We start from the raw sequence: 27,676 nt of genomic DNA on the forward strand, positions 1-27,676 counted from the left end.
TGACCTGGGAACTCTGGAATTTGTCTACAATATTCCTAGGAGTTTCCCTTTTTGGATCTCTTTCAGGAGGTGATCAGTGGTTTCTTTCAATATTTATTTTACCCTCTGGTTCTAGAATATCAAGGCAGTTTTTCTTGATAATTTCATGAAAGATGATGTCTAGGCTCTTTTTTTGATCATGGCTTTCAGGTAGTTCCATAATTTTAAAATTGTCTCTCCTGGATCTATTTTCCAGGCCAGTTGTTTTTCCGATAAAATATTTCACATTGTTTTCTATTTTTTCATTCTTTTGGGTTTTTTTTTTGTAATTTCTTAGTTTCTCATAAAGTCATTAGCTTCCATCTGTTCCATTCTAATTTTTAAAGAACTATTTTCTTCAGTAAGCTTTTGAACCCCCTTTTCCATGTGGTTAATTCTGCTTTTTAAAACATTCTTCTCCTCATTGGCTTTTTGGACCTGTTTTTCTATTGAGTTAGCCTATTTTTAAAGATGTCATTTTCTTCAGCATTTTTTGGAGTCTCCTTTAGCAAGCTGTGACTCGCTTTTCATGATTTTCTTGCATTACTCTCATTTTTCTCTTCCCAATTTTTCCTCCACCTCTCTTACTTGATTTTCAAAATCCTTTTTGAGTTCTTCCATGACCTGAGACCTTGCATATTCATTTTGGAGGTTTTGGATGCAGAAACCTTGACTTTTATGTCTTCCTCTGATGGTAAGCATTGTTCCTCCTCATCCGAAAGGTTGGAAGAAAATACGTACTCACCAAGAAAGTAACCTTCTATAGTTCTTATTTTTTTCCCTCTTTTGGGCATTTCCCCAGCCAGTTACTTGACTTTTGAGTCCTTTGTCAAGAGTGGGGTATACTCTGGGGACCTGTAAGTTGTCAGTTCCTCCAAGGTTGCACAATCAAGGGAGAGGAGTTTACTCCTCTCCTGGCCTGCACTCTGGTCTGGGAGCTACCAAAACTTTTCTACCCAGGATCTGCAAGTAAAATTCCCTTTCTAGAGCCTCCACTAGCTCCACTGTGCCAGTCAGCATTCTTTCTCATGCCAGGGCTGCTACTCAAGGTTGAGACCCAAATCAGTGGCTCAATTCCCCAAGGGGCTTTAGGTGAGGGCTTGAAAAATGGATGCTGCTGCTGCCACCTGGGCTACAGGAGAACCCTGCTCCCTTCTCACTCAGGTGAAAAAGCTTTCTCACTGACCTTTGAAGCTTTCTTTGACATTTGTGGTTTGAGGGATCTGAGAACCACAGCTGCTGCCAGGGATTCTGCCCCTGAGGCCTGTTCGAGTCCTGTTCCTGCTGGTGCTGCATGACCAAGGCTGGGTTGGGCTCTGTGAGCTGCACTCCACTATGCGCCCTATGTGATAGACCTTACTTGTTGACTTTCCAGGCTACCTTAGGCTGGAAATCTATTTCCCTCTGTCGTTTTGTGGCTTCTGCTACTCTAGAATTTGTTTAGATTCATTTTTTACAGGTATTTTATGGGCTGTGGGGGGAAGAACTAGAGTAGGTACATCTTTCTACTCTGCCATCTTGAGTAATTTTTTTTGTAAAGGGGGTAGAAGGCCAAATAATTTTGGGAACCTCTGCTCTATTCTTTGCAAAAATGGGGAACTGTTGGTGTGAGATCCTGCACATATAATTGTAGGACTCAGTTGATGTAGTAGTTGATTTTGCTCAACTGCTTCCCTCCCCCCTTTCTTTTTCATTCTTTGTAACAAGAGGTGATGGGAGATCAGACAGGGATACATTTAGAAATGAGTGTGGCATAAAACCAAAAGATGTCACTAAACTTTTTAAAAAATTATAATTTTATGAACAATCTCACAGGATTGCTGTAGGGAAATCCTGTTGTAAGCCTTAAGGCACTTAGAAATGTGAGCTACATGAATTTGGCCTAAAATAATCACACTTTTACTGCACTTGAAGATTGACAAAGTGCTTACAACAATCCCTGAAAGACTGTTAGGGAAATATTAGTATCTCCACCTTATAGATGAGGAAACTAAGACTCAGAGAAGTCATTCAATTATGCAGTTTCTTTTTTAAAGTAACTTACTAGTTAGTGTGTGGTGGGATTTGAAACTGTCTCTCTTGGCACCAGATCCAAAACTCTGTCTACTATACTGCACTGCTTGGTTATCATTAAATGGTTAAATCCAGCAAATCACCAAATTATAGATCCATGGAACTGGAAGAAAACTTGGAATCCAGAATGGCAATCCTGGAAGAGGCATAATGAAGTAGGTGAGATGCTACAGCAGGGAGGACACCTAAAAAGTAGTATCTCATCCATGGAAGGGACCTCAAAGGTTCATCTGGCCTAACTCTTTTTTATAGAGTTAGATGAGGGCCCAGAAAGAAGAAATGACAGACCCAAAGCAAACTGCTTTCTTCTCTCATCTGACCCCCTAATCTCTGAAAAAGATCATTTTTATAAGGATGAAAATGAACACAGAGATCTCAAACTCCTTCAACCATTTCCTATTTCTTCTGTTTTCCCTGGTGATCCTACATATCCTTCAACACCTAGTTACCATCTCCAAGAAGCTTCTCCTGGTTGCTGGTTGGAAGTATTTTCCTTCCATCATAGAATTTTTTTGGTCCTTCATATTTTAATTTATATCCAATTCAGTTCAACAAGTGTATATTGAAGTGCCTGTTATGTACAAGGATGTACTGTGCCAGATGCTAGGGATAGGAAATTTTTTTAAATAGAAGTCCCTGACCTCAAGGAGCTTACAGCATCATACAATTTGCATAATGAAACATAGGATGTGATGGGAATTACAGACAAAGGGGACCTAAGAAAACGTGAGGAGGGAGAGAATACTTTCAATAGGGTGGGGAGGAGAGGCAGGGAAGGAAAGGGAAGGTTGTCAGGACAAAGGTACCCCCAGAGTTAAACCTTGAAGAGAAGGCTTCTAAAAGGCTAAGAGGTGGAAGGTCTGAATTCTAGCTATGGGAAAAAGTCTGTGTATATAAATGAATAGAGGCAGGAGATGAGATATTGAGTTTGGAGAATGGCTTCTAGTGCCATGTGCCAGGAACGTACAGTGCACAAAAGGGACTCATGTAGAATAAATACAGGCTGCAACCACATTGTGGGGAGTTTCAAATGCTACGTTCAGCATAGATTTTCTCCTATAATCAATAAGGAGCCCAGAAAGATTTTAATTGGGAGACTGAAATGGTCAGATATGGGATCTTTCCCCCTTGACCTCTTTGAATCATATTCCTAACAATGAAATGCTTTCTTAGCATAATTCCAAAATTAGTGAAACAGTGAATAGTGAAATATTGGGTTTTAGGAAGATAATTTTGGCAGCTGCCTGTAAGATGGATAGGGCTGGGAGGTTGGGGGCCTCCTGACAGTTGGTCACTTTTGAAAGGATATTATAACAGCTCCAGGGAAAGGTAATGAAGGTGTGAACAAGTATGGGGGCACTGTGAGGGGAGAAAAAGGGATGGATTTGAGAGATATCGTGGAGATGGAATCAACGGGCATGCCAACTGACTAGATGTGAGGAATGGAGAGGGAAGATTCAACGATGATTCTGAGGTATGGAACCTGGGTGAGTGACTGGGAGAATAGTGATATCTATTTAAATAGGGAAGTCAGGTGAAGAAGAAAGTTTATCAGAGATGATGATACATTCTGGGCATGTAGAATTTGAGATGCCAGTGGAACATTCAAGTAGGATCTCCTACACAAAGTAGGTGGCATAATAAATGTTTGTTGGAATAATGAAACCAATTCCTGCTTTAAAAGAGCTTGTAGAGAAGTCTGGATTTGAGAACTGACTGAGGTTAGCATTAATCAATCAATCAACAAGCATTTGTTAAGTGCCTGCTATGTGCCTGGCACTCTGCCAAGTGATGAGGATAGAAATACATAGTGAAACAATCCCTGCCCTCAAGAAACATGTATTCTATTGAAGGAGACAAGATATGCATGCATACCTATATACAAAATGTTTACAAGTGGAATTGTGGTAAGAGCAAAGCTGGGGAGGATAGAAAGCTGGGAGCTGGGGAGAAAAAGTCTCCCTGATAAGATGCTTAAACCCAATCTTGAAGGAGACTTGAGGGAGTCTCCCAGGGAGATTAAGAAAGGAGTTCATTCTAGGTATGGGAGCAGCCAGTACCAAGTAGAGCAGGAAAAACTGCTGAGTATGAAAAGCAGTATGGTCTCATGGACCATACTGGCTGTAAAGAAGAGTAATGTATGTTATTACTCCACCAGCACTTCATGCTAGTCTCCTTTCCCTACTCCTTGTTCTAGCAACTCTTCCAGTTATTACTTTACTTTGAGAAAGATACTTATTTCACTTTTTTGGCACTATTTACTCTGCAAAATGAGGCAGTTGACCCAGGTCCCTTCCAGCTCTAAATCTGGGATCTCCCATCCTTTCCCTGGGGTTTCCCACATTCTACTACTAGTCCCTGTAGCATACACACTTCTAAGGTCACTGGAGAAACGGTTGGAAATGCCCTATTTCTAGAGAGGGTTCAGTTTTCCTGAGAGGCGTCAGGACTTGAGGCTCATCTGGTCCATTCCCCCCGTTTTACAGATGTGGAGATTGAGGTGCCGCCCAGGAATAAAGTGCCCTGACTTGTCGGAGCTCACACAGTAGGTGAGTGAGGAGCCGGGCACTGATGGTGAGGCGGGCCTTCCAGGTCTCCAGTCCGTCATCCTTGCCATCTCTCTCCAGCTCTCCTCCCTCCCGCCTTCTCCTCTTCCTTCTTCGCCTGGTCCCCCTCCTCCTTCCTCTTCTACAATTGCCATAGTAGCGCTGGAGGACTGGGGGCCGGGGGCCATCTCGCAGACAGCCACTCGGCCGGCTGCTCTCCCAAGGCTGCCTCGCTCGCCCCTTCCCGCTCGGCACCCTGGCCAGCGCCAGGATTTGGTAGTCTACAGCTTTTCAAATGCCGCGTGAAAAAAGCCCTTTGTTCCGGCTCCTTCCCGGCTCCCGCCTGCCTTTGTGCGGTGGGGGCAGCGCGGGCCCGTGTCTAACACATGTCTCCGGCGGCCCGAACAAGGAGGAGGCTGCTCTCCCGCCAACGTCTTCCAAGAGCTGATAAAGCCAGGCCCGGAGCGTGGGGAGCTTGGGTCGCCCCCACCCCCAACAGCTCGCGGCCCAGACAAAGGGCGCACGCCTCAGGCCCAACAAACGGTTTATTGTGTGGACCCGGACAAAGCAGGCCTGGGAGGGCGGGGGGTGAGGGGGGAGAGGGAAGAGGGGGAAGGGAGAAGGGAGGAGAGCTGGGGGCGGGGAGAGGGGAGCCCAGAACTAGAGCAGAGAGCCAGCACCTCCTTCCCAGCCGTTTCCATCTACCCCACCAGGTCGGGTTTGGGGACTAAAGTCCCTGCCCGACCTCCAGGGAGGCCAGCTGCATCAAAGCCGAGCCCAGCCAGTTATTATTTGAGACTGGGCCCCAACCCAACCAGCCCGGCCTGTGTCAGCTCACGTCCAGCCAAGCTGCTTAATTAGCACCATCCGACAGCCGTGCAAAAGATGCTTCATTGAGCCTGCACAGAGGTAGCTAGGCAGAGTGGAAAGAGCTACTGACTACAGAAACTGGAGTCCAGGCTTCTCGTCCCAACTTGACCACTAACTGGCTGAGTGACTTTTCAGTCTCCCCGCCTCAGTTCTCTCCTCTGCAAAGGGAGAAGTGAAAGAGATGTTTGCTCTCTCAGCTCTGTCCCTTCCATCTCTGACTAGGTGTGGTGCCTTTCCTGGATCTTGGGCTTAGTGAGATCATGGAACATAAAAGAGAAACAAAACAGGGAGAAACTTTCCCACAGGGAGATTACACTGCGGAGTCTACTAGGGGAGAAAAAACAGGGAGATAACTGTAAGAGCAAGCAGGATGTGATAACTGCAGGACACAAGCTGAAGGAGGGGAGTCTAGATGAGGGAGAAATCACATCCTAACCAAATCTACCAGAGCCAATCTATTTTTCTTGGGAGGAAAGAGAAGGGAGAGTTAGTAGACTGGGCTTGTGGTCCTGCTTTACTATCTTCCCTGCCCCTCAACCCTTGCTCATTTATCTCCTAGAATGAAAGAGCTAGAAGGGATTTTGGAGACCAGTGGGAGTCCAGTTCTTTCATTCTGCAGATGGGGAAACTAAGTTCTAGGGGGAAATAACTTGTTCATCTCAAGATGTTTGAATTTGATGGGAATGGGATAGCTCTCAGGATTGATGCTGTAGCTGTTTCAGGAAAGGTTAATCCAATGGGGAAGGAATGGGGTGGGTGCCTGGCCCCACCCGAGGAGTCCAAATTAATAACTTCTAGTTCATAAGTCAGATATGCCTCTCAGCTTATGATTGCCTCTCTGGGTGGTCTTCCTATCCTTGAGGATCATTTAGAGATTTAGAGCTAGAAGGGATCTAAAAATAAAGAATATAGACTTTCAAAGCTGAAAGGAACCTTAAAAAGTATTCTAGTCTAACCTTTCATTTTACAGAGAAGCAAACTGAGGCCCAAAGAAAGGAAGGTATTCACCTCTTTTCCCTTTCCCTATCTTTCTCCCTCCTTTTTCTTTTCTGTGCCCTCCCTCTTTCCCTTCTTTCCTTTTCATCTTTTTACTTCTCCCATTTCTTCTTCTGCTTTTGCCCTCTTTCCTCTTCTTTCTCCTTCACTTTTCCCCTCTTCTCTCATCCCTTACCCCTTGGCTTCCTTCTCTACTCACCCTTTCCTATCTATCCCTCTCATCCCCTTCTCTTCTTTTCCTTTTCTCCTACTCCTTATTTTCCCCCTTCTTCACTCTCTTCCTCCCTCTCTTTATCTCCTCCCTTCCACTTACATCCTTCTGCTTTTTCCTCTCTTCTCTGCCTATCTTTGCTTTCTTCCAGCTCTCTTATTTTTTCTTTCACCTCCTCTCTACCTCTCTTACTCTTCCTTTTCTCTCTGTCCTCTTGCTTCCCCTCTTCCTATTCCTCACCCCCCAACTCTCTTCCCATTCTCCTCTCTTCCTCCATTTTCTCCTCTCTGCCTCCTTCCTTCTTTCTCTTCTCTCCCTTTTCCCCTTTTCTTCCTTCTCATTGTCTCCCTTTCTCCCCTCTTCTCTTCCTCTTCCCCTTTTCTCCCTTTATTCATTGTCCCCCTCTTGCTTATCCTCCCCATCCCCCACTTCCTCCCCATTCTTTCTCTTCCTATCATTTCCCTTTCTCCCTCTCTTTTCCTCTTTCTTTTCTCTCTCCTTACTTTCTCCCTTCTCCTCCTCATTCTTCCCTTTGCCTTCTTCTCTCTCCCTATCCCCCCCATCCTTGTCCTAGATTTTCCCTCTTCCTCTTATTCCCCTTCTCCTTCCTTCTCCTCCCCTCTTCTCCCTCACTCCCTTGGCAGTCCTCTTTTCTCTTCATTCTGCCTCCTCAGCCTTCAGAGGCTGTTTGTTCTCAGTTCTTGGCTCTTTTGTTCCTTTTGTAAGTAAATAATGTGGAGACAGAGGGAGGGAGGGAAGGAGGGAGGGAAGAAAGGAGGAGGGAATCCCAGGGTTGGAGAGTGAGAGCCAGGTGTTCCCAAGGACAGCAACTTGGCTGCCAGAGGCACAGGTCACAGTCATTGCTGCTGAGCCTAGGGCTTCATGAGAGCCAGTGGTGTGTGTGTGCGTATGTGTGTGTGTGTGTGTGTGTGTGTGTGTGTGTGTGAGAGAGAGAGAGAGAGAGAGAGAGAGAGAGAGAGAGAGAGAGAGAGAGAGAGAGAGAGAGAGAGAGAATGTCATCTGCCAGGTACCCCAGATTGAGTGTTATGAGAGGGCCTCTCCTAAAAATGGGGAGTTTAGGTGTCTTCTCCCACTGGGCTCAGAAAAAGTGGCCTTGAGAATGAAAAAGGGCAAAGGTAACTGAGAACAGGATTAGTGCCTAAGAGCAGAAAGGAAGCAAAGGACTCCAACCCCAAAACAGCCAGAGTCCTAGCGTTCATCAAGTTCTTCCCATATGGGGGTTGGCTGGCTATTTCCCCAGGACCCCATGTAGAAGGCTGTATGTCTTTTTATGCTTGCCTATGGAATCAAGCAATATGGTGGAAAGAGTACTGACTTTGAAGTCAGAGGACCTGAGTTTGAATGCTATTCTCTTCCTTTGTACCTGTGTGGCCCTAGAGAAGTCATTTCTACTCCTGGGACTGTTCCCTACTTGGGGCGGGGGGAGGGGAGAGGGAGCTTAGATGATCTTCAAAATCCCTTTTGGCGATATATCCTATTCAGTTCAACAAAGATACCTTAAGTACTTACTTTATGAAAGGCACTATAAGGGGCATCTGGGTGATACAGTGAATAGAGCACTGATCCTGGAGTCAGGAGGACCTGAGTTCAAATCCAGTCTCAGACACTTAACACTTACTAGCCATGTGATTCTGGGCAAGTCACTTAACCCCAATTGCCTTGCCTTCCTCACTCCAAAAAAAGAAAGGCACCATGCTATGCAGAGGTTCTATGACTCCATGGTTGCAATTTTTTAAAACAAATGATACATTTTCTATACCCAAAGAGCTTATACAGTGCTCAGAAACCATAAGTTCTATATTTCTATGATTGGGGTTTGAGTTCCTGGGACTGTGGGCAAGTTCCTTTAACTCATTAGGACTGTTTCCTCTTCTTTAAATAGGACTAATTATGTAGTGTCGGGGTGGCAACTCCATTTTTTTCAGATGAGGAAACAGGTCCAGAGATTTGAAGAAATGGTCATGTTTAGCTTGGAAAAGAAATGTAAGAGGGATATGATGGCAGTCTTCAACCACCTGAAGTTCTGTTTTGTTTTGGGGTTGGGTTATTTTGGTCCTAGAGAGTAAAATTGGGGGAAATTAGTGGAAGGTGCAAAGTGGTCGATTTTAGCTCAGTTTAAGGAAAAACCTCCTAAAATTTTGGACTATCCCAGAGTAGCATGGGCTGCCTCGTGAAGTAATGAGTTCCCTCCATCAGGGGAGGTTTTCAAGTAGAAGTTAGATTAATTACCTTCTGGAGGTGATACAAGGGGTTGGGTTAGATGCCTTCTGAGGCTCCTTCCAACTCTGAGATCCTGTGATTTAGGAATGGACCTCAGAGGTCAATGCCTGCCCTGCCTGCCTCCTCCCGAAATAGGACTGCAGGGAGGATCAAATGAGCTAATATCTATAAAATGTTTTGTAAACAGTAAAAGTGCTGAATGTGAGCTATGATAAGGAATATATGAGTAAATAGGGATAGCCAGGTAAGCAGGTGTATAGGTATGATTGCTGACTATCCATTCCCAGCTTGAGTTGAATTCTTTACTTCCCAGGCTATATATAGGTCTCTTATTCCTGGAAAGGGAGAGAGAAGCATATATAGGGTGTTCTTTATGGATTCACCAAACCCTGCATGAACAGGTGCGCTCATCCATGCATCTCCAACCAATTCTACATTACTATGGGCAAATACTTCCTGGAGACACCAAATGAGTTTGTTAGTTTCCAGACATCACTGGAGGAAGGGGGACAATGAGACAGGGATATATGTTTGGGTTTGTGTGTGCAATTCTTGCACATAAGTTTAGACATCAGCACTAGAATGGAGCTTAGGTCTCATCTAGTCTAATCCCATTTTGGGTATTAGATCTGTGATTCTTTGGCAACTCCTTTTTAACTCATTAGTCTTAGAGAGTTGTGTGGGACACTCACTGAGAAGTTAAGTGACTTACCCAGGGTTGCACCTTCAGTAAGTGTCAGAGGCAACATTTGAACCCAAGTCTTTCCAACTACCTGGAGGTTGGCTCTGCGCCACCATGTTGCCTTCATTTCCCTCATTTTACAAGTAGGGGAACCAAGGCACAGAGAAAGAGCAGGTAGGTTTTCTAGATTACACAATAAGTTAATGGCAGAGAAGAGACCGGGTACCTTTATGGACATGTGATTGAGTGACTAGTGCTAACACGTGGATGTCTGCCTGCAAGTGCTTCCAGTACACACCACAACTTAGTGGTGTGTGTGTGTGTGTGTGTGTGTGTGCGCGTGTGTGTGCGTGTGCGTGTGCGTGTGTGTGTGTGTGTGTGTGTGTGTGTGTGTGTGTGTGTGTGTGTGTAGCAGAGGGATGGTTCCTTACTTCCCCTTCCCCCTGCTGCTTACCTCCTTCACCCCTCCCTAAACCTCCTCAATCAGTTCCTATCCTGTTCCTCCATCCTGGATTCTATTCTGAGGTCTGCCTGGCAGGTGGGCAAGCATCCTTCCTTCCAGCCCAGTGCATGCTTCTCCCTGGCCTGTAGACTTGTCTCCCTTTCTTAGGCTTTCAAGCCAGCAGAGGGGGCCTGGGTTGCAGCAAAGAAACCCACTGCAGAGAATTTCTGTTTGGCAAATCAGCTTTTCAATTCCCCCTCTCACTCCCGGAGTGACTCAGTCCAGTTGGCAGCCCCTCCTAGCTGCTTTTGTATGCCCAGGGTAATCACAGCCGTAGGAGGGGGGCTCTCCAGAGAAAGGAAGGAAAACAAGATGGGAGGGACTTTGGATAAATGAGCTGGCCTCCACCACCTTCTCTCCTAGTTCACACACACACACACACACACATGCATGCAAATGCACACAAACACACACACAGACACACAGACACACAATTCTACCCTTCTCTGTCTTCAAAAATGAATATTCCTTTGTGCTTAGAAGTTGGCTACTCCCTCCTCTCTCTGCCCACTTGTTCCATCCTGACACCACAGGAGTCCTTCCTTTCCCTATCCACCTATGTCCTCCTCCCTCTCTGGCATCCACAGTTCATCATCCATAGATGTCTCACTATGTTTCTAGTTGGGTGAAGATGTGTGTTAAGATGCCTTTGCAGACCCTCAAGTGAGAGAGTCCCACACACCATCTTGGTTTCCTAGGGCCTGGCTAAGTCACTGTTTGATCTCAGGCAAGTTGATTTACTACTCTGGGCCTCAGTTTCCTCATCTGTAAAATGAATTTAGACCAAAATGGTCTCTAAGTTTCTTCCTAATACTGCATAGATCTAGTTAGGAAGACTACAGTTCATATCCTCTTCAGACACTTCGTAGCTGTATTACCCTGGGTAAGTCCGTTAACCAGTCTGCCTCAGTTTCCTCATCTATAAAATGAGGATAATAATAGCGTCTACCTCCTAGAGTTGTTGTGAGGATAAAATGCAATATTTGTAGTGTTACCTCTCATTATTATTCTATGTTCCAGGGTCCCTTCCAGTGCTAACATCTAATGTTCTATGTTCTAAGATCATAAGATCATACGATTTCAAGCTATAAAGGGCCATAGAAACCATCTGGTACATCTCTTCCTCTTTTAGGTAAGTTCACTAAAGTCCAGAAAGGGTAAGAATCTGTGATTCTATGATGGGATTTGTTCAAAATTGCATATTATTAAGTTGTTATAATAGTTTTTAAGGAACTGAGCTAGGATTTGACTCTTGACCCCAAATCTTGCTCTTTTTATTATATCAAACTATCTTCCTTCCAGCTGTGACATTCTGTATTTGAAGGTTTCTTCCAGTTCTGATGTCCTATGTTCTGTATTTCAACAATCTGGATTCTAAAGCTCTGATGCTGCAGCAAGTTTTGGCATAAACAATGTGTTCAGGTTTCTGCAAACAGGATCATGCGTGTCATATGCAAGATATTTTATTGTTGATGTGGCCTTTTCAACTTCATGGATGAAATTGGGCCCAGAACATATGTGTGAAATTAAGTTGGGGGAAAAACTGGGTCAAAACAAAGTTCTCCCAATCCTCCAAGAACAGATTCAGTTACTTTAGCTCTTGATGCTCACGTCTAACAAAGCATGTGCCTATAAAGTGGGATAGATCAAGAGAGAGAAGCTGGTGAGAATGTAGACAGTCTGGTAGATTGCAGATGTCTTTGCTAGGCTGCCTTAAGCCCAGAAGGGTTACGTATGTCCATAGAACCCTATTACCTCCCTGTGTAGAACCTTTCCCTAACTGCTCATTGTCCAAAGAGTAAGTAGCAACCAATTCTGGCATTTAAAACCCTCCACACCCTGGCTGCCATCACCCTTTACAGACTGATTTCCCAGTCTTCTCTGAACAGGAATCCTCTGCTCCAATGAAATGGGTCTTCCTTGTTTTTCTGCCTTCCTCCATGCTTTTGCTTACACTATGCCCTCCGGCCTGAAATAAGCATAGGATTTAGGGCTGAAAGGGACCTTAAAGATTATTCAGACCAAACCACTCATTTTACCAAAGAGAAAACCGAGGCCCAGAAAGGATCTGAGGTCACAGAGCAGGTACCCCAGGCCCTAGGATGGAATGACACACAATCATACAGAGAGAAACTGTAGTGTCCAGATTCAAACCCAAAGCCTCTGACTCCCAATCCAGGGTACTCTTCTCATGAGTTTTCATTGTTACTTATTCTAGTCTCTAGTAGGGAGGGAAGTGTGTGTGGCGGAGGAGTGGAATAAGTCTTTATTAAGTGCCTACTATGCCAGGTAGTAGTCTAAAGCACTTCACAAATAACATCTTATTTGATCCTCACAATAATCCTGGATGGTAGGTGCTATTATTATCTCCATTTTACAGTTGAGGAAACTGAGGCAGATAAGTTAAGTGACTTGTCCAGGGTCCCACAACTAGTAAGTGTTTGGGGTCACAGTTGAACTCAGATCCTTCTGACTCCAGGCCCAGCACTCTATCCATTGAGCCATTTAGTTGCCTAATATCCTTCAGAGACCAGATCCAGTGCCACCTCTCCAGGAAGCCCTTCCTGACTTTCCCCAGCAAGATGTGTTCTCCCTCCTTTGAACCTCTTGGCAGGGGATGGGGGAGTGGGGGTGCAGCAGCCCTAACAGGTCCCAGATAGGGTAGGGGAGCCTCACCGGACAGGCCTGTTGGCAGCATCAGGGTCCAGCGCTGTTACCACACCAACTATGGAGCCGATTTGGGCATCTTCCTGTACTTCCATGAGCCCAGAGGGTGGCCGGAATTCAGGAGGCTCATCCACATCCATCACCGTCACTCGGACAATCGCTTGGTCCCTGAAGGTTCCCAGGTCTACAAATCGTGGGTCCACAAACTTGTTCAAGGCTTCGAGAACCACCGTGTGTGTGGCCTGAGCCTCAAAGTCCAGGCACTAGGACACAGAGAGGGACTGGGTGAGAGGGGCTTGGGTCCTTAGCAAGGATTTTTGGAGCTTGGTACTGAGGGGGGACCTGAGGTTCCCATGGTGCCTTGGATGCCTGGATAAGTAGGTGGTACAGGAGTGACAAGGGTCTAAGCCCTCCGTGCTGCCTTTTTGGGGTCTTTTGGAGATAAGGAGAATTCAAAGGCACAACACTAAGCATAGAAGATCAGGCATTGTAAAAGGGGCAGGCCTGGCTGGCAATGGGCTGTCAAAAAAGGTCCCTCTCTAGAGTGGTATATGTCTCCCCCAGGACTAGCCTTCCTTTTCATCTCCCCTTCCTATGCCAACCAAGTGAGTACCCAGGGCTCCTGCTCAGGGCCCCCATTCAGACCTAGAGACCTAGCCTTTGAGTCAGGAGACCAGGATTATAACTCCAGTACTACCTTGCGTCTGGCCCTGGACAAACCACCACTCCTCTGGGCCTCAGTTTTCTCCTCTGTAAAATGAAAGATTGAAACTCAAATATTTCTAAGGCCTCTTCCAGCTCCAACAATCTATGGTCCCAGGATTCTCTATGTACATTCAAATCTCACCCATGCTGTGCTCTGATTCCAGTGACTGGACATTCTGAATCAATGCATCAGTAGATGCTAATGAGTAATAATCTCTTACCTCTCTCCATAAATGCTGACTGGAATCTTCCAGAGAGAATAGCTTCACCCAAAAGCATGACAAAGATGGTGGAATTTTAATCTCTGAAACAAGTTCTGGAAGGGATATTGGGGGGCAGACAAAGCCTTCCAAAAGATCCTCCAATGGTGCACTATACGAGACTGTCTGTTTTGCCTATATGTAGGTAGCACTGGCCCTGAGATTTCAGAGGGAAAAGTCATTATTGAAGTCAAGGCTGAGCTTCTCCCTCCCTCCCCTTTCCCATTCTGAGGGAAGCCCATTCCACCTCCACTTCTACTAGCCTCTGCTCCTGGGAAATCAGGATGCAGGGAAGCCACAGAGTGATGGGCTCAGAGCTGGGGTCATCAATCAGGTGGGGGCTCACTTCACTACCATGCTGACATGACGGAGTTGCTGAGGGTGCCTCAGCAGCCAGTGTGATGAGAAGAGACAGTCTTCAAGTGGCCATTGGGGGGTGGGGTGGCCAGAAAGAACAGATACTCTGCTTATCACGAAGGGAGAAAGGAGTTGCTGGGTCTCTTCCAGAGAAGGTAAAGATATATCTCTTTACTCTACCATTTTAAAATCACCTCACATCTTTTTGGACTTTGATTCTATATTTGGAAAGGACTATAGAACATAGAATGTTAGGACCTGGAACACAGAGTATTAGAAATGAGAGGGGCTTTGGAACTTAGAATTCTAGGATATAACACACAGAATGTCAGAGTTTGAAGGGATTTTAGGGCTCACCTAACCAAGCCTCTTTATTTTGTCATTCTGCAGAGGAAACACAGGCTCGGAATGGTAAAAAATGACTTGCCCAAGGTCACGTAGCTAAGTTACTATAGCACTAGGATCCAAACCCAGGTCTTCTGGCTCAATGACCAAGTCTCATGCTGCTTCCTCTCTCCTATAGGCTCCCTCCAACAATGCCACCCTGGACTCCTTGCTGTATGCTCCTCCCCATCCCACCCCACCAGGGTCTCCACCTTCTGCACAGTGATGATGGCCTCCTGGGTGTTGCTGTCTGTTGTGACCTTGAACATGTCCCCGCCGCCCTCATCTTTGAGCTGGTATGTCATGTCAGTGTTTTCTCCCACATCCGAATCCTCAGCCTTCACTCGCCCAATGGCAGTGCCAATGGGTGCTGTCTCCATGATGCTGAACTGGTACATCTCTGAAAGGGGTCCCACAAAGTCCATGAGCTGCACACATCAGCTCCAGTGTTAAGGCATTTTAAGGACATTGCCCCTGCTGCCATCCACCCTTTTCCTGAGAAGCCACAGACTTTGTACCCTCTCTTTCTTTGGGAGAAGGAATGGGGAGGGGTATAGTGATGGGATAAGGGATGAATTGAGGAAGGGGATATCCATAGGAACTAGAGTAGTGAGAGAATATAGAGGCAAGAGGGGGAGAAGGAATGTACTACAGTGTAAATTCCTTGAGGGAAAGGACTGTGCCTTATCTTTATACTAAACCCAACTGAGGGTAGGCACCTAAAATTGTTGAACTGAATTAATTTGGAGAAACCAAGTCCTCAGACTAAAAAAATTTTCTGATGGGGAAGGCCTGAATTGGAGCTTAGAGTCAACTAACTAGGATATTCATAGGGATCATATGATGCAGAGCTGGGCAGAGCCTGAGAAATCATTCAGTCCAATCTCCTTTATTTCATAGAGGAGACCCAGAAAGGAGAAGTGATTTGTCTAACAGCACACAGCTAATAAACAGCAGTGCAGAGATTTAGATCCAGTTCCTCTGATCCCAAACATCGTGCTCTTGCCACTACCCCATAATGATTTGAAGCTGTGTTGGGATCCACAGGTATGGAGTCTTGTGATTCAACCACCACTGAGCACCCCAAGCTTGTTGTGGTAAGGTAATGGACAAGAAACAAGAGGTCTAGCCCCAGTTTTAGTCTCCTCATCTGCATTCTGATGGGGATACTACTTATCTACATTCAAAGGTTATGATGACAACAGAAGATGGTAACAAACGTTTTTTAAAGAAAAATTATTATGAGGATCAAAGCAAGGCTGGTGCCATGCTTGTGAGTCAGAGGTGGCATCCATGCCTGTTTTAAGCTTAGTTTAGTTGGATACAACTAAAGGATGGATGGATGGATGGATGGATAGATGCCCCATCCTACAGCTCTTCTATTGAGACTATGGCTGGGAGTAGAGAGACCTAGGCTCAATTTCCAGTTGTGCCGTTGATTCATTCTGTGATGTTGGGAAAGTCACAACATCTGTGGGCCTCAGATGTCTCACCTGTAAAACAGTGGGGCTGGACTAAACGGTCTCTGTGGACCTTTCTACTTTCTGTGCTAAGGTACCTTCCAGCACTAAAGTTCTGTTCTCCAAGGTCTCTTTCTGCTTTGACAATCTAAGATCCTGCCTAATGAGGGAGAGGCTTTTGGCATTGGGAGTTGGCAGGAATGGGTTACTGGGCCACTCTTTCCTCTGCCCCTTATGCCAGTGGGGCCGGCCAGCTGCATACCCTTCCCCCTTCTTTCCCAAAAGCTGGATCCCTCCCCAGCAGCCTGCAGCAAGCCTGCTCCACAGAAGGAGTGCAAGGCAGAGATTATGGCTGGCTCCATACGGATAGGCTTCTGTTATCTCTCGGGGGTCAGTCCCCTGTGGCAGAGTCCTAATGTGAGAGCTCCAGACCTCTCATAATGACTCGCCTGATAGGAATCAGCTCACATTCCCACCGGCATTTAATCTCTGCCAGCGCCTGGCTGCTTCCCCAGCTCTCAGGCAGTGGCGGCAGCAGCAAGGGCTGGAATTAAGGATGGAGGGTGCCCAGCTGGGCAGACAGAGAGAGGGCGCCAGGGAAGAAGACTGAAGGGCTGTGTGAGCTTGGACAAACCATCCACTTCTCTGGGCTTCAATTTCCTCATCTGCAAAATGGTCTTGAGAATGAGGGAAAGGGTAAGAGATCAGGAAACAAGCCTGTAGACCCTCCTTAGATTGCTGAGGAACACTCACTAGCTGGGGCTCCACGAATGGGGAGATGCTTCAGACAACCTGGAAGAAAACCTGGCTCTAGGTGCCTGGATCTCCAGGCCCTAGCCAGAGTTGAGTCCAAAGGGCCTGGAACTCAAGACAAAGGAACAACCTTGGGCACTATAGGGAAGAGGCAAGAACTCTGAGCTTGGAGTTAAGAGATCTGAGGTCCAATCTTGACTCTCTACCCCTAACTAAAAATGTGGTTTTGGGTAAGCCACTTCCATTCTTTGGAACTCTCTCCTTATAGGCAAAAGGAGTCAAATGACTCCCTTCCTGTCTACTTGCCTTTTGGGCGCTATGAACCTTGTGCAATCACGAGTGAGATCTTTGAAAGTCTTAAGTGCTATAGTATGTATCTCCTTGGTGTCCCTGTTGCACAATGGCAATGATAATAATTCATGTTTTGATAGCACTTGAAGGTTTATAAAGTGCTTTCCTCACAATGACCCTGTGAATTATGTATGGGAAATAGTACTATCCCATTTTACAGATGATAAAACTGAGGCACATAAAGGAGAAGAATTTTTGTCACACAAGCAGTAAGTGGCAGGTCTGGGGAGGAAAGGGCAGATTTCTTGGGCAAGGAGTGGGGGAATGAGCACAGGGCTGGGAGCCTTAGCTAACTCTTTCCCTAGCAGATATCTGGTGACAACACTAGTCTGTGCCAAGTCAGGCAGATGGCAAGACCTGGCTTAGCTGGTCTCAACAAGAGTGATCAAGTCTCTTCCCTCCTAGTCCCTTCTATGCCTCAATGCCCCTCATCAGATCTAACCATCTGAGTCACTTCCTGGACAATGCCAGGGTGGGGTGGCAGTGGCAATCATGGATAGGACAAGGGGCCCCAGGACAGACATATAGATGGTGGAGTGGCCTCTTACTCTTCAAGTACTGGGGAAGAAGGAAGAAAGCACCATGAGAGATGGGGCGGAGAGAAAAAAAGGTAGTAGGACAAATGTAAGCTCATTGAGGACAGAGACTTTCATTTTTTTTATCTTTACATCCCCAGTGTTTAGAAGAGTGCTTTAGACATAACAGTCTTAGTAATAGTAATAGTAGTCACTGAATGGATACTTATTGAATGAGCTGAATTGAGAGCAGAGGAGGTTTGAGGGACAGTGAGTCCTGCAAATGGGTGAGCAGACAAGCCTTACTCTGTGGGAAGCGGGGTGGGTTGTCATTGACATCAGTAATGACGATGGTAACTGTAGTGGAGCCCGACAAGCCTCCCAGCTGACCAGCCATGTCTGTAGCCCGGATCACAACCTCATAACGCTCCTGTTTCTCCCGGTCCAAGTCAGCCACTGCTGTGCGGATCACACCTGGGAAGGAGCAAAGGCATCCTCGCTCAGTTTCAGTTGGGAGGTAGGGGGTTGTACTGGGTCTCCAGTCTTGTGGCTGGAGATCTAAGTGATACCCCACTGACCCCTTTCCTTCTCTGCTCCTCATCTTCACAAGGGATTCAGCTTCCTTTGTCAGAGATTCTGGAAGCTGGGTTAGTAGAACAGTGAGGCTTAGACCAGAGAGCTAAGACCCTCTCAGTCATTCACAACTATGAAGGACAGATAAAAATTCATCAAATAATCCTGAACAAAATGAAATTTTATTCACACAACATACACACACACACACAAAATCACCACATGCTATTCACATAATGCACACACACAACTCATCCCCAATAATATACAACCACATTCACAACTCAATTTCACACACAATCAGCTTACACAACTCATTGACACATACCCACACATAATTCATATATAGCCCCATAGTTCACACATACATTCACAGAACATTAGAGATGGAAAGCAAAAGCACACACTGTGCACATAGCACACACAGTGATAAACAAACACAAACACACACCCATACATATTCCATCTCTGTGAATAGTCCTAGGTCCTCCCCCCCACTCAAATTACTCCTATTTCTAGATGGATGTCAGAAGCCCCAGGTGGGTCCAGCTCCCATATTAAAGAGATAGTCTACATTCTACAAACTGGACAATTGAGAAAAAACTGGGCTAAGGCCAGACCAGAGGCCTCCTCACGCCTCCAGAGGATGATCAGCTCAGCACTCCCCAACCTACTGAGCACCAGCTGGCGAGGGGCAGCGCCTGGGGCCGGGCTCCCCCTTCTGTTACCATTTCTTTCCTGGCTCAGCTCTGACCCCTCTAAGCTGTGAGCGCCAGGTGGAGTCACGCACCAGCTGCCTTTTTATTTCTCCAATAAAACCCAGGCTCCTGACTCCACAAGCTGGCCCTTGGGCTCTCCCAGGCTCTAAATCTCCCCCAAACAACCCCCAGATTCACCTCCATTTATGGTGCTGCAGCCTCAGCCTGCTGGGATGTGGCAGCTTGTAGGAAGAAGGGGTCTAAGCTTGGCCCTGAGATACTGAGTCCTTAGACAGGAAGGGCTTGCCAGGAAGAAATACCCACAGTGGGGAGGGCTCCCTGTTCCACCCTGAGAGTTCTTTCACAGGGTTGTCTCTATCAGAGATCAGGAGGGGTCAGTTCAGGCAGTAAAGAAGTGGGTGGGATCAAGTACACAGAGGGGCTCCTAATTCATTATTGCTCCATACCATTTCTTCCACTTTATCTCCCATAATATGTTAGTTTGTCTTGTCATCTGTGAGCTCCTTTCAAGGCAAGGACTAATTTATTGAGGGACAGGGATGCTATTGAGAGATGGAATGCTAGACCTGGGAATTAGGAAACCCTGGATCCAAATGCCACTTAGCTATGTGACCTCTTAAGTCAATTAACCTCTCTGTTTCCTCATCTATAAAATTAAGGGGGTTGGAATTATTGACCTCTAACTTCCTTTCCAGCTCTAAATCTATAACCCTGTGGTGATGTTTTCTACTCCTTTTGCATCTTTGCCAGGATTTAGCACAAGACTGAACATTTAGTTGGTGCCTTAGTAGATTCTCAAAAAGTGGGTACACTGACTGACCCCATGTTTGAATCCATCTCTGAGACTCATTATCTATGTGACTTTGGACCTCAGTTTCTTCGTCTGTTAAACTGGGGAGTTGGATTAACTCTCTGATTCAATAGCTATGTCACCCTGGGCAAGTCACTTGATCTCTAGGCAATTCTCTGAGACTCTAAGTTGCAGAGAAAAGTGCTAACCTGCATTAGTAGAGGGAGTTTTTTCATCTGGGAATTCCCTATATTAATGAAGTCACAGGTCCAGTTCCAGTCCCTCTTACTGACCTATGGGTTGGTGTAGAGCTGGGCGCTATCTAAACCTGTGGAGGCAGAAAGATCACTTAGACTGTTAGAGGTGGGAGGAGTCTTGGAAAATAAGCCCCTTGTTTTATAGATGACAAAACTGAAGCAGGGAGAAGTAACTTGTCTGAGTTGGGAGCAGAGCTAGGACCAGCCCCTACATCTCCTGGTCCCCAGGCTAGTGATCTCTCCACTACACTTTGGTGCCAAGCTCTTCAGCTGGTCATGGGGAAAGGGTGGCTACTCAGAGTGGGAAGACTTCTGTAGGGCAACATGGGATGGGCTTCCTAAACACAGCTAATCTCAGGGGGGAGGGTGTTCAGTGGTGGAAGCCACTGCTATCCCCTCCTCCTGAGAGAAGAGAAGAGAAAAAGAGAGAATGAGAGAGAGAGAGAGAGAGAGAGAGAGAGAGAGAGAGAGGAGGGAGGGAGGGAAGAAGGGAGGGAGAAAGGAGGGTCTTCTGGAATCATTGGGAATCAGTCCTGCCTCACTGTCTTGAGATGGGGGGTATGGTAGTCAACTGTAATAGGAAGAAGGGAGCTGTGGTGATAACATATTTTTCCATATTAATATGCACACACATATAATGCACATATATATACATCCACAAATATATGTATCACTATATATATACTCACACATACATATAAAACCACTGGAGCCTATCCATTGGTGAATGGCTAAACAAACTAGCATACAAACACAATGAAATATTACTGCCCTATAAGAAATAACAAATATGGAAAAATCATGTAAGCATAGGAAGACTTACATGAACTGAGGCAGAAGGAAGTGGGAAAATAATATTCAAAATGATCACAATAATGTAAATGGAAAGAATAAGAAGAAAACTGGGAACTGAATGCTGTCTAATTATAATAGCCAAGTCTGGCCTCAGAGAAGAGATGGAAAAAGGCACCTCCCTCCCTTCCTTAGAAACAGGGGAACAGCTATGGGGCATTCTGGCTCTATATCATGAGACATGGGTTAGTTTCACCAAACTGTTTCTCTTCCCCCCCCCCCCACTTTTTTATTTTTTGATTATAAGGGCTGGCTCGCTAGGGAAGGGAAGGAGAAGGGATTTATTCTGAAATGAGGCTGATGTAAAAAAAAAATCAATAAAGTAGAAAAAGGGGGGAACTCACTACCTCACTGGAGCCTTGAATTAGAGGACCATTTCAGAGGTGGCCAATTCTATCCCCCTCCACCCCATCCCCTCTAGCCCTCCCTCTCTCTCTCTAGCTGCAATGGAGTGGCTAGGCCTCCACAGGGGAGTCAGTCACCCGGCTAATGGGTCCATGAGTCAGGCACAGCACACAGTGCTCTAGGTCTTAATTAGACAAGTGAATCCTCATTTACCCAGCATGTCCCTCCTTAAACTTTGCCAAAGCTCTAGGGCCCAAACAAAGGGCAGAAGTGCAGGAAAGACCGGGAATGGAAAATCCAAGCTGAATCTTTTCTAACATCTTAGATCTGCAGCCTGATTTACATTCAAAGGATCACAGGCTGAGGATTTGCTTGTGTGACTTTAGGAAAGTCACTCGAACCCATCTTTCCCTCCATCCTAATTCATGACTCTCATTTCTGTGGCACTCTGCAGTTTACAAGGTGCTTTCCTTGTGAATTGTCAGATAGAGTATAGATTGTATTGCCCCCACTTTACAGATGTGGAGCCTGAGGCTGAGAGAAGTTAAATGACTACTAAATCACATAGATAATAAGTAGCAGACCCAGGATCTGAATCCAGGTTTCCTGCTTTCAAGTGCTTTGAGTAACACACCACAGCTGATTCCCCACACACCCCCTCCCCCATCTTTATCTCTAAAACCAGGCCCCTCTGCCTCCCTTAGTCTCTTTCTTTCCCTCTTCTGTCTCTCATTCTATTCTCATTTTTTGATTGAATCCTACAGTTTTAGAGCTATACGAGATCTTAGAGATACCTGGTCTAACCATTATTTTAGGGAGAAAGAGCTGAGGTCCAGAGAGGCCTACACAGTTTTTTTAGTATCAAGCCAACAATTTAGTTTTGGACTAATTTGTTTTACTTCTTGGACTAGAATCCCTCCAGCCCTACAGAAACATGAGCTCTTAATCAGAAGGAAGAAGGGAAAGAAACAAAGAAGAACAAAGTGGAAGGCTCGAGGGGAAGGAAGCAGAATAGAGCAGGAAGGGGGGGGGGTGATAAAAGATGGAACAGTAACGAGACAGCAGAAGGAGAATCAAAGATCCTAAAATCAGAAGGAATCTCAGAGTTATCTAGTCTGGCATTCACATTTTACAAAGGAGGAAACTGATGTCTAGAGAGGAAAAATGGCTTGGCCAACATCACACAAGAAGTAAGTTAACAGAGCTGGAATCTGAATCCAGATCCTCTTACTCCGAGTTCAGTAATCTTTCCAACCAAGAGAAGACAGAGGGAGGACTCAAAGGAAGGATGAAATGATGGAGAAATCCTAAGAGAGAGAAGAAGGGAAGCTGATTTTGCAAATGATATGATCACTATCCATTGGGGAATCTTTTCCCTTTTAATGTATCATTTTTTTCCCATTTGAATAGAAGCTCTTTGAGGGCAGGAACTGGCTTGTTTGCTTTTATTTGAATCATAGCACAATGCCTGGCACACAGTAAGTGCTCTCTCTCTCTCTCTCTCTCTCTCTCTCTCTCTCTCTCTCTCTCTCTCTCTCTCTCGCTGTCTTTTTGGGAGCCACTGTACATCTCTGGACACCATATGGATGTTGAAAAGGGGAATATATAAATACCGGGCTTTCCCCTCCCTCCCACTTGGCCTTATCTCCCTCTGGGTCCCTTCTTCCCCCCTCAACATTCCCATAACCACCTACACACACACACACACACACACACACACACACCTAAGCACTGGATCTACAGCTGGAAAGGAACATAAGAGTTCATTGAATGAGCCCATTTTACATATGGGGAAACTAAGACCCAGAGAGAGAATAGTACTTTCCAAGGATCAATCATGTACTAAGTAGAAAAGTTGAAACAGAGCTAGGAACCTTCTAACTCTAAATCTAGGGTTTTGTCTAATGATTAAGAGCTGTGGGGAGCAAGTAGTTATCCTCCTGTTTGCCAGCCTGCTCCAACTTTTCCTAACGATAATTCACCCCCAAACTATGAGAACTGTGAAAAGTTGTCCCAGGTAGTCAAGTCCTGGAAGGAGGCTCTGACCCAGTTCCCACTCATGCTCAAATCAATTTAGGTGGACGGGTACTAGGGTCCCCTCACTGGCCCATGTGAAGAACTGAATCCCAGAAAAAGACTAGATGTCAAGCTACCCTGATCCCAACCTCAGACTCAATCTAGTTATGGAAATGATACAGCCAATCCAGGAACTCTTACCTTCCTATGGCTGGTGAAACAGACTTAGATTAGAACTGAAAGGGTCCTTAGAGGACCCATCCCTTCACTTTACAGATGAGGAGCAAAGAGATTAAGCCCATCTGTAAGCCCACACAGTTAGTAAGTATCCAAGTCAGGTTTTGAACCCAGGCCTTCCTGACTCCAAGCCCAACACCTCATTCACTGTCATCCCCTCTATTTCACTTTGTTTCCATCCTTGAAGGAGGGGGTGCTGATGTGGCAGATCACAGTCCAGGACGCTGATATCCTATGGTGAATGGGTTTTAGTCCCTGGTTAGCTTCTAGTCTCTGGTTAGCCATTGACTCTATGTGTAACTTTCCACGTGGAAGAGAAAATTTCTTCCTCTAGACTCAATGCTCTCTGAGGCTCCTTCCAGCTCCATCAATCTATGTTCTATGTTGTAAGACCTGTCCCAGCTCTGACATTCCGTGTTTTATGTTTCAAGGCTCCTTTCAACTCTGACATACTATGTTCTAAGGCCCTTCCACCTCTAACATTCTGTATTCTATGTTCTAAGGCCCCTTCCAGTTCTGATATCCTGTGTCCTAGGTTCTAAGACCCATTCCAGCTCTCACATTCTATTTTCTAAGGTCCTTTCCAGTTCTGGAATTCTATATCCTATATTCTAAGGTTCCTTCCAGTCCTGTCATTCTATGTTCTAAGGTCCTTTCTAGTTCTGACATTCTACAATTCTAGGGAACCTTTGACAACTGATACTTGGCATCTCTAGTTCTCTAATAAGTCTGTGGATTTTCTCAGGACAGAGCTGAGGATTTCTGGCTAGACTCTTTCTACCCCATGGAGGAGGTGCCAAGATTTGTTTTGAGGGATGAGCTGGGAAGGCGGTGAATTGAGAGGGATTAGAACTCTGTAATAATTGTGACATGGCTACTCCACTCCCCCCACTCCCACCCCGGCCCCATTCTAACCCATCCTTCACAATTCCAGGGCCAAGCATCCAGCTGTTCCCCCTCCAGCTGCTGCTGAAGGGGCCACGAAGGGGCACAGCGTGAGATGCCTCATTAGTCACACAAATGCCATTCCTGTTCCAGATGATGGGGGCCACGTTGGGAGATTTGGCCTTTAAAACATACTGTTAATTTCTCCTCTTACAAGGAGGGTTTTTTCTTCCTCTCTTTTTTCATGTTCTCTCTTTGTCTCTGTCTCTCACTCTGTCTCTGTCTGTCTGTCTCTGTCTCTTTTTGTCTCTATCTCTCCATCTGTCACTGTCTCTCAGTGTCTCTGTCTGTCTGTCTCCATCTCTGTCTCTCTGTCTCTCTATCTCTCTTCTCTCACACCTTCCTCTCAGGGCCCTGTTCCGACTACGCTCCCTGCTAACTGCACAGTGAGAACAGACTGTACCACTGAGCATCTGCTAAATATAGCCCAGAGAATGTTATCAGTTTAATATTCCCAGCTTATGGAATGAAACACTCTTCTGAGCCAGGTCTGGTGCCAACCCTGTTACTGTAGGGAGATGAGAGCCCAGAGAAGGGGACAGAAGAGGAGAGAGGAACAATGAGGGGAGAATGGATCGGGAGCAGGGTAACCAAGAAGGGACTGGAGAAACTTGGTCCCTCCTTTAGACAGGACCTCTTTCTACAGAAGGGCCCCCTAAGGGTTCCCCAAGTCCTGAGAAAATGAGCCTTCCTCTATGATCATGCATAATTTCCCTCCAGAACTCAGTTTCCTCATCTAAAGTAAGAGAGTCAGATAGGGTGATCCCTAAGGTCTCTTCCAAATTTAAATCCTGTGATTTCTTATCTTCTTTACCACAGGAAAATGGGCTCTCAGGGCATGTCATAGCCTGGAAAATAGAGAAGGGAGGCAGTTTAGTGTAATAGTGCTGGGACTCAGTTTCCCAATGTGTATAATGAGGAATAACTACTTACCTCACAGGAATGTGAGGACAGTTCTTTGTAAACTATAAAGCACTGCAGAAATGGTAGTTAGCATTAGCGTAGCCCAGGACATTGATGGGAACAGAGAAACTTTTGAACCCATAAGCACATCTTTTATTTCCTCATCATCCAATCTCTCCTTAATTCCCAGCAATTGGGCTTCCATTTCAATATAGAGGCAGCATAGTTTCATAGACAGAACATTGGACTGGAAATCAGGAACACCGAATTCAAATCCTGCATTTAAGGCATTTATTAGTTTTTTGATCCAGGGTAGATCAATTAACTTCTCTATGCCTCAGTTTCCTCATCTATAAAAGTAGGCAGTTGGACTCAATGCCTCCAAGATCCCCTCTAGCTCTAAACCTCTGATGCTTTGACTCTATGACTTGGGTCAAAACCTACCTCTGATACTAGCTATGTAATTGTCTCTCAGTCTCAGTTTATTCATTTTAAAAATAAGAATAACAATGTTCGTAGTACCTACCTTAGAGTTTCTGTGAAGCTCAAATGAGAATATAGCCAAATCTCTTTGCAAACTTTAAGGCGCCATATAAATGTTAGTAATTATTATTCATTAATCTAGGATTGTAGATTTAAAGAGATGGGAGGGACCTTAAAGATCATCTGGGCCAGAGGTTCTCCATGTGTAGTCCCACATCTTCCACTGAAGGAGGGTGCCCAGGCTAGGCATCCCTTCATTTCCTACCTAGGTGCACCCCTCTGGGCTTCCTCTTGCCCCTCCCTTGCAGCTTTGTGTTATGTGTTGTCCTCCCCCATTAGACTCTCAGCTCCTGTCTTATGTTCTTTGTACCCTTGCACTTAGCTGTGCCTGGCATACTGTGGTGCTTAATAAACGTTTACTGACTGATTGACTCACTGATTGGACCCCCTAGGGTTCCCTTTTCAAGGGATCCTTGAAGTAAAACTATTCATTTTCATAATATGACTAAAATTGCCTAATATGATATTAATAATCAATCAATAAACATTTATTAAGCATCTATAACACACCAGGATCTGTGCTAAACATGGGATAGATATAACGCACGTAAATAAAAATCTCTTTGGGGAGTTCTCAATATTTTTAAAAAATGAAAAAGGGTCTCAAAAAAAATAGAGACTCTCTGATCTAGTCCAGTTTCCTCATTTTACGGATGAAAAAAACCCGGAGCCCAGAGAGGAAGTGACTTGCTCAAGGTTACACAAGCGGTTAGAAGCAGAGTTAGGACTTCAACCCTCTTACTCAAATATTCTTTCTGTTAATCACAGTGATGGCCCACTTGCCAAATCCAATGGCTCTTGCTCAGTTCTCATCCTCTTCCTCCTCTTGACCATACTGTGTTGGTTGCCTTGATCAACACCTTAAAAACTTCTCCTCCCTTTGCCTCTGTTTTCTTATAATCTTCTTCCCCCACTACCTCTCTGACTGTTCCTTCTCTGTCTCTTGATATTTCCTCTTCCTTTCACCTCTTGACTTTGGATTTTTCCCAGTGCTCTGTCCTGAACCCATTTATCTTCTTCCTCTACACTTTCTCCTTTGGAAACCTTAGCTGTTCCCATGGCTCAAACTATCACCTCTCTATGGATGGTTCCCAAATCTAGACCCTCAACTCTAATCTTGCCTCAAGATTCCAGGCCAACATTTCTGTCTACTAGATATTTTCATCTGGATATTCTGCCAACATCATAAATTCAACATATCCAGAACTAAACTCACCCTATTTAAAACTACCCCATGTCCCAATTTATTTTTGTTGATTTGGAATTACCCCCCCCCCATCCCATCCCATCCCTGGAGTCCCCAATATCTGGGGAGTTACTGGATCCTTCAGTTCTTTCTCTATCATATCTTTGGCATCTGTCTCCACCTTTCTGCCTCCTTTACCACCACCCAGACCCTGATTACTCCTCCTCTGGATTACTGTTAACAGTCTTCTAACTAACTGCTCTCCCAGAGGCATCTTCCCACTTCTCAGGGCACTGCTCTGACCATATTACTCCCCACTGTTCAAGAACTATCAATGCATTCAGACCATATAAAATACAGACTTGGCTTGTGGGATATGGGGAGTTAATCTTTTAGGGGTAAAGAATAGCAGAAACTTGGGATGTCCAATGCAGGGGTTGGGAGGGCTATGTTTAAAACTCAAACTGGCTGATTGAAAGGCTTCCCATCCTCCTCTTTGTCATTACCTCCTTTCAACTCAGCTGGGAATATGGGCTTCTGGCTGGGCCTGACTCACCTCTGATGGTATACCTTCAGAGGCCATCCTCCTATCCTTCTCTCCAACCTTTCTGCTCTGAGGTTTCCCTATCACTCCACATACCATGTTTGTCTCCTGCTTTCCTCTCCTGGTCCCTTCTCCCTCTGTTTTCCCAGTCTTCTGTTGCCCTGCTCATCTGCCT

General features: G+C 45.5%; 1 protein-coding gene and 1 long non-coding RNA gene across 9 annotated transcripts in view; one reads left to right on the plus strand and one right to left on the minus strand.

Moving 5' to 3' along the window:
• CDH22 (cadherin 22) overlaps positions 1-27,676 on the minus strand; it is a 150,589-nt gene that overhangs the window by 29,107 nt on the left and 93,806 nt on the right. For all 6 annotated transcript variants that reach the window (XM_072632381.1, XM_072632386.1, XM_072632385.1 and 3 more), the window contains 3 exons: positions 17,898-18,065; positions 14,725-14,912; positions 12,816-13,069 (listed from right to left, as the gene is read on the minus strand). In XM_072632381.1, the coding sequence (XP_072488482.1) occupies positions 12,816-13,069; positions 14,725-14,912; positions 17,898-18,065 (610 nt within the window). The remainder of the gene's footprint in view (positions 1-12,815; positions 13,070-14,724; positions 14,913-17,897; positions 18,066-27,676) is intronic.
• On the plus strand, positions 5,288-22,544 carry LOC140519428 (uncharacterized). Of its 3 annotated transcripts, none has more exons than XR_011972204.1 (4): positions 5,288-5,729; positions 11,160-11,271; positions 14,652-14,808; positions 22,039-22,544. It is a non-coding gene; the product is annotated as an uncharacterized lncRNA (long non-coding RNA). The 3 variants fall into 3 exon arrangements; XR_011972205.1 differs by lacking the exon at positions 22,039-22,544 and adding an exon at positions 18,684-18,985; XR_011972206.1 differs by lacking the exon at positions 22,039-22,544 and adding an exon at positions 15,413-15,709.

The sequence above is a fragment of the Notamacropus eugenii genome, chromosome 1 (assembly GCF_028372415.1).
Source record: "Notamacropus eugenii isolate mMacEug1 chromosome 1, mMacEug1.pri_v2, whole genome shotgun sequence".
In the NCBI taxonomy this organism is placed as follows: Eukaryota; Metazoa; Chordata; class Mammalia; order Diprotodontia; family Macropodidae; genus Notamacropus; species Notamacropus eugenii.